Here is an 11,850-nt window from a genome sequence, read left to right as displayed (position 1 = left end):
TAGCGTTTGCCTCTTGAGTGCCAAAATATAGCTGTTTTTATATTACCCCAAGTTCCTGAGTTTATTTTTTAGGTAAGAATTTTCCACCCTTTGAAATCCCAAATGACATGTTTACTGTTTTTCTCAGACCATGCTTTCATTTCAGTCAATGTAACAAATCAGCCAGGTCTTAGGAGTTTAGAAATCTGATTGGATTGATTTATACTAAGCTGTAACAGATCTACCACAGCCTTCTAAGATGAATTGGAGTTTTTAAAAAACTCCATGACCTACACTATTATTTAGGTGCTGGAATTGCACACTTTCAAATCGCATCAAGTATAAATATTCAATTTTGTGGAGGTTTATTTTTTGTGGAGAGTTGAGGTGTTGGTTAATACTGGTAGACTTTACTCCAAAAGACAATTCTATTAAGATTTCTTTTGTCTTTTAAAATCTAGACTGTCAGAAGGTGTAAATGCCAATTTTTTTTCTTTTTTCTGTGGCTACAATGTTCACAGTAATCCAAGCTCCAATGACAGGGTGGGAGAGCGGAGTCAAATGAGGCCACGTTTTATTCATGAAGTGTATTTTTCTTTTTATTTTGACATCAGGGATTCAGAAATTGTAATATAAGTGTTCAATTATAAAGTTATTATGATAGTGCATGGCACGTGTCCTTTCCATCATCTGGATTTTTCCACTTTTACTGTATGGCTCACTCTTAATCACTCTCCAGTCTTTGCCTTAGTGGTCACTTCTCCCTGGAATGCCCTTGACCCCTTAAGATAGCAGTGCTGCAAACATCAAAAGCTGAATTTATAACCAGACTCTCAGGCAACACCTTGTCCTAAGAACTGAGCCTGGCTTCCTAGTTACATGTTTACTGGTAACGCCGTCCTTCCCTACAAGACTTAAGCATATTTGAAGACTATACCCTCCCCTGCCTCCAGCTTGGATTGTAAGCCCCTCAAGAGCATGGCTGTGTCTTTTAACATCAAGTCTCCATGTGAGAAAGAGTTCCTGCCATATCATAAATGCCCAATCAACTTTTTTAAGTGAAGAAAGCTATTCTGTGGTGTCTGCTTTAATATTAAGAGATGGCTTGCCCAAGATTGCTAAGCAGCTTCATTGTCTACAATGGAACAAGATTCTGTGGGTAGCAGGTCCATTGGTGCCACTGACAGGAGGCCTTAAGGAAACCTAATGCCCTAATAATTCTGATGGTGACTTGATTTTCTTCCAGCACAGAGAGGTAAAATGGAATATTCTTCTGACACAGATACTTCATGTATCGCACCATCAGCCATGACATGTTGCCTGTCCGTCGGTATTTTTCCACACTGTAGCTCTTTCCTATTTCACAAGAAGGGTCCATGGTTATCCATGAGACCGGGATCCCCTCTGGGCCCAGCATACAGGCTGCTGGCAGGGCTCCTAGGCAGCGCTAGATGTAATGCAGACTCCTCTTATTCATCCCTAGCTTCCAGTTGTCATTTACCAGCCCAGAATAAGACACATCCAGCTGGGCATACTTAAAGTTGGGAGTCTCGCTGTAGAAAACAAAAAGAAAGACAACAACTTTCATCCCCATTCCTGTAATTTCTAGGTGCCATTCCATTCTAGAGATCCCAGGCCCTCTTCTTGTTAAAAGACCCACCATTGCAAAGTGGTATATTTTGACCATTGACAACCTTTATTCATCCCAAGGAATGAATTCATCATCCTTTCGTTCCAAAACTGATTTATGTGAATTACAAAAATGTACGAGGAATAGCAATTACAAATGATCAACACATGTTTTTTGTACCTCTCCAATTCATCACCTGGGTGGCCTGTCTCAGCCCAGCTTCCAAGCTTGCTTTTATTGGAGGCAAGGAGCTTCAGGATATCTTCCGTAATAAAGAGGAGTGCTCTGGAATGCTCTACCTTCACTGAATTTGAAAATGCAGGCGCTCTTATCCCCTCACCTAAACTTTCTTGAAGACCTGGGAGAAAGCCAAGAAAGCAATATTGTCAGACATGGAGTTCTCTACTTACACTGCTCCCACCTGATTAATACCTCAGTGCTTAGTAGTTCTCAAAGTTGAGTTTACACCACAATCAGCTATAGTCCTTGGCACACCACAGATTGCTCTACCTCTCCCAGCTCCCAGAGTTTCTATGAATTTACATTTCTAATGATCCCTCAAGTGATGCTAATGCTGTTAGCTGAAGACACAATTTGAGAAGCACAGCTGCTTGCCCATTTCTTCAGACTTGTTACCTTGGATTTGGAGTTTCTGTTTCCAGTTTATGATCTCACAATTTTTCAAAACTTCTTGTGATTTTTGAGGCTGTTTTGAGAATATATGATATACATTAGTGTATGAATCCATGTCATCAGTCATCTAATGTATAGGATGGTGAAAGATCAGATCATTCCCTTGAACTTTTTCTTCTCCTCTCACTGATTGCAATTATCAGAAAAATGAAAATTCAAAAGAAAATTTTAACACTAGCCCACGATGGCTGCAGTTGGGCACATGGATAGCAGAACCGAGGCCTATGAGCTACTGCTGACCTCTTACCTGTGTAACTGGGGTTTGTTAAATATTGAACACTGACAGGTACTGGATATAAACCTGCTTATCAGATACATAACAAAGATAGGATGAAATCAGTCACCCTCCACCAGACCTTAAGATGCCTCACCTTTCTCCTTACCCGCTCAATTGCACACTTACCTAATTTTATATATAGCATCACACAGTGCCCAGCAGAACCAAAGGAATGCAACAATTGCTTCTCTCCCTGCTTCTCTCACCTCCTGGGCCACACATATCCCCCTGTTATATATACTGTGCCCCACGTAACCTCCTGTGGACACATTCAGGGTTGTACTGAGTCTGTGTTGATAGGATTAAGTTCTTAAACTTGACACAAGATGAATTTAACCGTGATTTCTCTAAGTTTTAGTGCCTACTGTTTCACCAGACACCTACAATCTATACTGTTCTAGAATGTACAGTGTCCAGGGTTTGAGCAAGATACTTTAGTGAATATAAACATTAATGAGACATTGCCTTTTCCCAAGGCTACAAGATATCAGCCTATTTGAAGAGTGACATGGCCTTTATAGCCAGAAGCCCACAAAATACAATGAAGTCACTGAATTTTTGGTAGCACTCTGCACAATTTCTGTGGTGTTAGACTCATGGGATTAAAGAAAGAGGCTCGTGATCCCATTCTGACAAGCCACAAACTTCATGGGACGATGAGTATCTGTTTATCAGGAGAAATATAAACAATAAGTGTGAGAGTTTTAGCAGTGAATGTATTAATATTATGTTGAAAATTGTATTGTTAAGGAGTAAAAGAGAAAATAGTGTCACTAATTTTAAAGAAACCGTCAAGAATTTGAGGGTGCTTTTATAAATGCAAGTTCCCGAATATGGCCAAAACACAACACCTCAGTGAATTTAAAAGAGTAGAAGTTTTAAAAGACCCAATTTTAAAAGAATGACTGAAAATAGCGAAGTAAATATTCAAAGAATTATAAAAAGATTATCAAAGTAAAATAGAAAGTAACAACTGGAACAATTTGTAAAAATGAAAGCCATAAATAATGAAATGTAGAAGACACAGTGCAAAGGATATATAAAGCCAAAAGTTCATTTTTAAATGGCAAAAAGAGAAAGAGAAGAAGAGAGAGAGATAAACTTCTGGTAAGGCATTTAAAGGAAATAGAAGAGAAAGAGAGAAAAGAAAGAAAAAGGTATAGAGCATGAGCCATGAGAATGGAAACAGAAAAGAGAAAAAGACTTATAATAGAAGATCATATACTATTCCAAGGCAAAATATTCACTGATAGAGAAATGGATGTTATCCGTCAAGAATAAACTATAAAAATTGACTTTCAAAAAATAGAAAACTTCAATGAACTAATAGAAATATCAGAAATGAAATTAAACATCTACCATTTGAAAAGTGGACAAGAGTCATGGCCTCCAGCTCCATCCGTCTTGCTACAAAGGGCAATATTTTATTATTTTCTATTGCTGTGTAGTATTCCATAGGAATATATGTACCAAGTTTTTTAAAATCCAATGTACCTTTGATGGGGATCTGGGTTGATTCCATGTCTTTGCTATTGTGAACAGTGCAGCAATGAACATCCTAGTGCATGTGTCATTTTGGTAGAATGATTCATTTTCTTTTGGGTATTTACCCAGTAATGGCATTGCTGGGTCGAATGGCAACTCTGTTTTAAGTTCTCTAAGAAATTTCTAGATTGCTTTCCACAGTGCAATAATCCTAAGCAAATTAATGCTGTAACAGAAAATCAAATATCACGTTCTCATTCATAACTGGAAGATAAGCATTGACCATACGTGGACATAAATGTGGGAACAATAGACACTATGGACTCTAGAGGGTGGAGGGAAAGGGGCTGGGTTAGAAAACTACCTATCGGATACTATGTTCACTACCAGGGTGATGGGATCTGTCCGTACTTCAAGACTCAGCATTATGCAATATTCGCATGTAACAAATATGCACGTGTACCACCTTTATCTAAAAGGAAAGCTGAAATTCAAAAATAAAAAGTAGCCAAAATTAGATTATTTTACATTTCAATTCTACATAAGCCAAAAGCAAACACATAATTTTAATAGTAGACTTTGGTAACAGATAAAAAGATCCTAATGCCAAATCTGGTAAAGAAATAACAAAAAGAGAGTTACTGACCATATTGGCTTATGAATACAGATGAAAAAATTCTGAATAAAATATTCAGTAGCATATGAAAAGAATGTGAACATGAAAAGTTTGTTTTAGAAAGGCCAGAATGACTTTGATCAGAAGACCTTTTAGTGTAATAAATTAAAGGAGGAAAAAATTACGAGTGTATAAATTGCCATAAAAAGACAAAAATGAAATAACATAAAATTTACCCTTCATTCTAAATATAGTTTCTACGAAAGTGGGAACAACAGGAAAGTGCTCTAAACCTGTAAAGACAGAATTAAATGTAATTCCAAATGTAAGTGTTTATAGCTATTTCATTAAAATCAGGAATGAGACAAGGATAGAACTATTATTATGGTTAGTTGGTATTGTTTTCTTAGGTTGTCCATTATGCAATAAGGCAAGAAACTAAAAACCCATACAAATATTGGCAAAGAAGCAGCAAATTACTTTGTAGATTACAGTATTACACATTTAGAAAATCGAAGAGACTTCGACAAAAAACAAAAACAAATAACACCCCACACAGACAAACAGGATTTTAAAGCATAGTGTGACATATTTGGAAATCAAGAATATAAATAGAAAGCAATAATAAGAATGCTCAGAAATAGAAAAGGAAAAATAATTTAATTATCTTAAAAAATAATATAAAATACCTAAGGGTAAACTTAATGGAAAATCACGTAGTTTACCACAGGAAAACACTAATATTTTACCAGGTGGCATAGAACACAAACTGAAAAAAGTAAGAGAAAGACCATATTTCTTGACAAAAATATTGAGTGTCACAAAAATATTAATCCTTCCACAATTGTCTAAAAAACTCCTCCAATACAAATCACAATTGCAATACTTAGTTGGGGAAATTGGGGAACTGAAAAATTAATTTTTGTTCATATAGCTCTGAAGTTTATAAGAAGTAGGAAAGTAAGAAAAAGATTAGTGAAGGGTGATTTGCTTTATTAGATATTAAAATTTACTACAAAGTAATGAAATAGCATGAGAAAAGACTAGAAACAAATACAGAAATAGCTACAAAAATATATAAAAATGTTCTATGACAAAATAGACATTTACGTTTCAGTAGCGGAATGACTTATTTAATAAATAGCACTAACATAATTAGCCAGACATAAGGGAGATAAATATAAAAGAATGTTAACTCATGCTATTCAAAAATATATTCCAAATAGAATGAAGTTTGAAATGTCAAAGGTAAAAATTAATTCACTGTAAGATAAAGTAAAAAAAAAACACTTGTATGATCTTGGATTAGGAAAAATCTTTCTAATTATTAACAAAAAAACCCCCAAAGCCTAGAAATCATAGTGAAAAAGATAATATATTTGATTACATGAAAATTAAAAATTGCTTCATGTGAAAATATATCAATAACATAGAAAATAATTCTCAATTGGGCAACAAATTTGTAGCATACACCTTGTGTTAGTATCCCTCATATCCAAAACACATAGAGAATTTTAAGAATGACACAAAATCCCAGTGCAAAAATGGTCAAACAATATAAACCATTCAGAAGTAAACCCCGAATGACTGATAAACATATGAAAACATATGTTGAATATCACTAGTCAGGGAAATGTCACTTAAATCTACAATAAGATGCCATTTTTCACCCACCAGTTTGGCATAAATTAAAAGAGGGATAACATTCAGTGCTGGTGAGAACGTGGGAAACAATTCTTCCACAAATTGTGAATGGAAATAATACTGTGGAATCCTTTGGGAAGGTAGTCTGACAGTGCCTACTTAGGATAAGATAAACTCTGACTTGGAGGTATCCCTTTTGGAAACCAACTGTATTGAGAAAAGTTTCCAGGATGTAAAGACATGTATACAAGGATGTTTATTGAAGCATTGTTTGTAGTGGCAAAGAAGTATGAACAATTTGAACCCAACAGGAGGAGAATGACTGACTAAATAGCATTGCATTGACTCTATGGAATGCCACAGTTATTAAAACGAACACGTTAGTGCTGTGTTGATTCACTCAAAGCAATGTCCATATGTCAACGGCGAATTAAAAAGTGATGACAGAAGAGATCATAACTGAATATCCGTTTCTGTGTTAATATGGGCAAGGACACTGATTACCCCAAAGGGTAGGAATGGAGGAGAGGAGGGCAAAGGAGGTGAGAGGTTATTAACTTCTTAAAATCATGTTGGATTTTTCCACTTGTATAATCAGCATGTATTATCTTTCTGATTAAAAACCAACAAAGAAAGAATTAATTTTTTTCTAGAGAAATTCTCCTGCATCTCACTTTAAAAAGGTCTTATTCAAAATTGCATTGATTTTCAATACTGAAAGAAACGTGGTATACTATGGAATCAGACTAGGTGAATGTATTTCCAAGTAAATTGCAGCATATTTCATTGTTTCCATTTTTTTGGTCATATATGTGTGGCATGGAACTTTTATATTTTAATATTTTTGTTTCCTGACTCACTTTATAAATACTAGCTTTGTTCAAAGCAATGCATATGTGAAGTTACAGCTTGATGGTACAGTTACATTGTTAAAATACACATAGTAACTACAAAGTTATGAAGTAAAAAGAACTATTTGACCTTGTACAGTTATTTAGCATATCACACTTTGAAGAAATTGGACCATGGATCAAATAAACTAAGCATTAATCTTCGATCCCAAATTGTCAGGAAACCAGGAGGCCAAAAGAACATCCCTGGTGAAGGTGTTAGGCTCAGCTTATTATTATGTGGGGGCTCAGTGTCTACACCCACCTGAAGCTGGGCTGGCCATGAAGCTTCAGTTCAATAACCAGATGTGCATGAAACAGACACAAAAAGGGGAAGTCTTTAGGGCCAAAAAATAGACGTAGTTTTGTATTACTATTTCAGCTTAATCGTGTATTCCTTGTGTGTCCTCAGCCAATAACGGCTAATTATGGTAAATACTACTTAGAATTGTGTGCTATGTACTAAGTGTTTGACATATGGTATCTCATTTAAACCTTGTGTAATCCTCTGAAGAAGGTCCTCCTGTGTTTTCCCATGTTAACAGATGGTAAAACTCACAGAAGGGCCTATGGTTATACAGCTAGTAAAAGTGGCAGAGTCCATTGAACTTGAATTCAGATTGGGCAATGCTTTAACAGCTGGTATCCAGCAGCTACATGACTTAATATTTCTCAGTGTTGTTTCCTCATCTCTAAATTGAAGATATTAATGCTCACTTTGTAAAATTGTTCTGATGATGACAGTCACTAACGAGCAAAGTGCTTCCACACAGTTGACACACAGTAATTGTGTGTCCCTTCCCTGGTTCCTGAGAAGTAACTTTTTTTTCCTAAGAAAGGGTCTGACTCTGTTGCCCAGGCTAGAGTAGAGTGGTGTGATCTTGGCTCACTGCAGCCTCAACCTTCTGGGGCTCAAGCCATCCTCCCGCCTCCATCTCCTGAGTATCTAGGAGTATAGGCATGCACCACCCTGCCCTGATAATTTTGTTTATTTTTTTGTAGAGATGAGGTCTCACTATGTTGCACAGGTTGGTCCCAAACTCCTGGCCTCAAGCAATCCTCCTGCCTTGGCCTCCCAAAGTGCTGGGATTACAGGTAACAGACACCATACCTGGCGGTGAGAGGTAATTTTACTGGTAGACTACTGCCTTGGTTTTTGTTTCTAAGTCACTGTTCTGATATCTCAGACACCCAACTTTCCATGTAAACTGGCCTCCATTCAGCCCCTGCAGGTGATCCCTGCCACCTCAAAGGGCCCTTAATCTGTGAGTGTCAGCCTTGTCCTTTTCCTCCCCTTCCACCTTGACCGCCTTTCCCAAATGAGTCTTATGCTTTACAGGAAGAGTGGTAACATGTGGGACTCACACAAGGTGCCCAGTACTGAAGGAATGTTTTAAAATACTCACATTTTCTTTCACCCTATAAAAGCAGCCATGGTGTCTGAATTGGACAGTTCCTCAGGCCCTTTGGACCTGCCTGGCTCCACCAGTCCCTGTCTGGGTGCCTACCTGTTTTTGAGGTCGGACAATAACCATCTGATACTCGGGCCAGGAGTCCACCAACACCTCCATGTTGAAGGGGTTCCCGTGATTGATGTGATACACAGAGCCATACACCTGAAGGAGGGATGAAAGAGAATAGGAGAGGTTGAGATCCGCAGAGATGGGGATCTGTATGTGAAGAGGAAGAGAAAAATGGAAGTCAGGAGATAGCATTGGGACCAAGTCAGTGATGGTGTGATGAGCAGCATCTCCAGGACCATACTGATGGACATGAAGTCATCAGCAAGCAGGCAGAACTCACAGGTAGGTGTCCTTGTGTTACCAAAGAGCTACTGTGCACTAGCTGGGCACTTGGCAATGCTCTTAGCACTTATATTGTATGGATTCATTCAGTGTCAACAACAACTTTAAGAGGTAGGTTCCAATATTATTCCCATTTTATTAATCAAAAGACCAAAGGTAAAGGCATAGAAAGCTAAAGACACAGGCATAATGATATCTGACTAAAAAACGGCAGCCTTGCAATGCATATTTATTGAATCTGGCCCCAAACCTATGTTCGTAGCCACCATTCTCCACTGCCTCTCCAAATGAGTGATAAAATCTGCAGAGTGGGCCTAGCTGCCTTTTCCTGAGGAGAAGCAGCAGCTCTTAACATGCCTCCTTTGTCCCCAACCCCATCCTGTTTCCCAGCTCCAACCCTCTACACAAAGTCAGGAAGGACCAGAATCATGAGCCTGTTATTTTCTCATCCTCAACCCCCCTACTCCCATACTCCAACCTCCCACAGTTCCTTCACCTTCAGGGACTCAGGAATGCTCCTTGCTAAAGATTCGAATAGGGCCAGCAGCTGCTCGGAATTATTCAACAGAATCATTTTGTGGGATGCTTCAGACCTTGAGCCCTTCAAGAAAAAGCTCTGAAGAGAAGTGAAGGGGAAACGTTAAAGGACCAAATGAAATTAAAATGCGCTTTACACATCTCCATTCAAGTAACACTCATGATGTAGGTACTGTTAGTATCATCTTCATTTTGAATACACCAAAGCTTAGAGAGACAAAATTAATTTCTCAAGTTCTTACATGGATAAATGACAGTCATATCCAAAACTCATGCATTTCCTCTCTGGTGGAATGAATGAAAAGTGAATATTAAGAGTTCTGTGAGCTTCCCACATGCCTGTAGCAGAACACTCCACAACCACCACCATAACTTTTCCTTGTATTTCGGTCATCATATGCCTGAGGAGTCTTCTTTCTTCTGGAATAGAAAATATCTAAGAACAGTTGTGACTGGAGATCTCAGAGCAGGAGTTGGCAAAGATTTTCTTTAGTTTCTTAGGGCCGAATATTTCAGATCTATAACCATTTTGAAATTTTTCCCAGCTTCATTACAAACACAAGAAAAAAACATGGAAAATTTTGAAACATATCTGTAAATTTCCATTGAAATAACATTTGGAATTCTTACAAATGTGCCAAAGAGTCTAACAGTTGACATTCCATAGTGCCAAACCGGTTCTTAGCCAAAAGGGACTTTACTGAGAGCCCTCATTTTTAGACATAATTCAATGCATTGTTTTTCATTTGGAATGTTCCACTCTAAGTTATTTTTGGTAAGATTTTGCCATTTGTGTAAGACTTCTCTGCCTCCCAGGCCTAATGTATAAGCCAGAAAGAACTCAGTTTTTCAGAAATTAAGGATTCCATTTTTACCTAAAATACTGGCTTTACTCTCAGGTTCTTTTGATTAACTTAGCCAATGAATTTTCCTACCTAGGTGCACAAGAAAAATGAAACAAATGGGTGGAACACAAAAATCCCTGTGAATTTTCCAAAGCCAAATTTTATGACTGCTGCAACATTACTGCTTACTACCACTTCTTTTCTGACCCAGTCAGCTGTTAGTGGCCTCTACTGTTAGTGGCGTCTAAGTGGATCCAAGCTAGTTAATTCCCAGATCAAATTCATTCGAGACCCAGTTCATTTTCTGTTGCAACTCCAAAACCAGTTTGGATCACAGATTTGCTCAAGGAAACTCAGAGAGCTCAAAACACAAATGTGTGAAGCTCCAAAATGCAAGAGGGAGCTTACCTTTGATCCTCAGCCACTCTGAGAGATCAATGGACACAAGTGGATACTGCAGGTACCTTCTGCATTTACTCAGTGCTCCTGGGAATACTAGAAGCTCCACTTCAGATTCTGCTTCTGACACGATCTGATAAAATGAAAACTTCAGCTGACTTAAATTTAAAGGAGTTTAGTTGAGAAATGAACAATTCCTCCATCCAGCAGCCTTCAGAATCACAGCAGATTCACAGAGGCTCCAGGGGTGCCTTGTGGTCAAAACAAATTTATAGTTATAGGGAAAAAAAGTTAAAATGATGTCCAGGAACCGGAAATGAGTTACAGAAACTGAGATTGCTGTCAACTGGGCATTTGCCTTATTTAAACACAGTTTGAACATTCAGCAGTCTATGAGTGGTGATGTAAGGCTGCTAGGATTGGCCAACATTCAAGTACTGTTACAGGTGCACACTCCTAAATTAGGTTTTCAGTTTTGTCTGACTATTAAGCTAGGTTACTCTTCACCCACAAGGACTCAAATGAAGTACAGAGTCCTTCTCAGACCATATTTAATTTGCTTTAACACTTTGTAGCAAAATTCATTGAAAGGATTATCTAAAAATGCTATCTCCAATCCTCCTCCTAATCTTATCTAACTGGGTTTTTGCTGCTACCGTTTTACTGAAACATTTTTGAAAGTCATCAGTGATCTCTATTTTATTAAATCCAGTGGTCAATTATTGCTTCTGTTCTTAATAGATCATTCTTTAAGACTTTCTTCACTTGGTTTCCAAGAAAACACACTCTCTTCATTTTCCTTTAACTTCACTGGTTACTTCCCAGTCTCCTCTGTGGACCCTTCTTTTCTCCCCAACTTCTTAAGTTTGCATCACTTTAGAGTTCAATCACTGGCCTTCGTTTGTATCCACACTTACTCCCTGGTAATCACATCTGGTCCCATGGCTTTAAAATCAATCTGCTTGCCAATGAGTAATACATTTATATTACTATTAAAACTCTTTTCCAAACTCAAGACATATGTATCTAATGGCCTGTTTGATATCTCTT

General features: G+C 37.7%; 1 protein-coding gene across 1 annotated transcript; it reads right to left on the bottom strand.

Moving 5' to 3' along the window:
• Positions 1-1,114: 1,114 nt before the first annotated feature.
• Positions 1,115-9,593, bottom strand: LOC100589324 (putative glycine N-acyltransferase-like protein 1B). The gene is given in 6 exon segments (XM_030810127.1): positions 1,115-1,532; positions 1,790-1,967; positions 2,246-2,369; positions 2,836-2,838; positions 8,723-8,830; positions 9,516-9,593. Coding segments are annotated over 6 exon segments (909 nt in total).
• Between the last annotated feature and the right edge of the window lie 2,257 nt (positions 9,594-11,850).

The sequence above is a fragment of the Nomascus leucogenys genome, chromosome 4 (genome assembly GCF_006542625.1).
Source record: "Nomascus leucogenys isolate Asia chromosome 4, Asia_NLE_v1, whole genome shotgun sequence".
Classification (NCBI taxonomy): domain Eukaryota; kingdom Metazoa; phylum Chordata; class Mammalia; order Primates; family Hylobatidae; genus Nomascus; species Nomascus leucogenys.
This window is presented reverse-complemented; position numbering and strand designations above follow the sequence as displayed.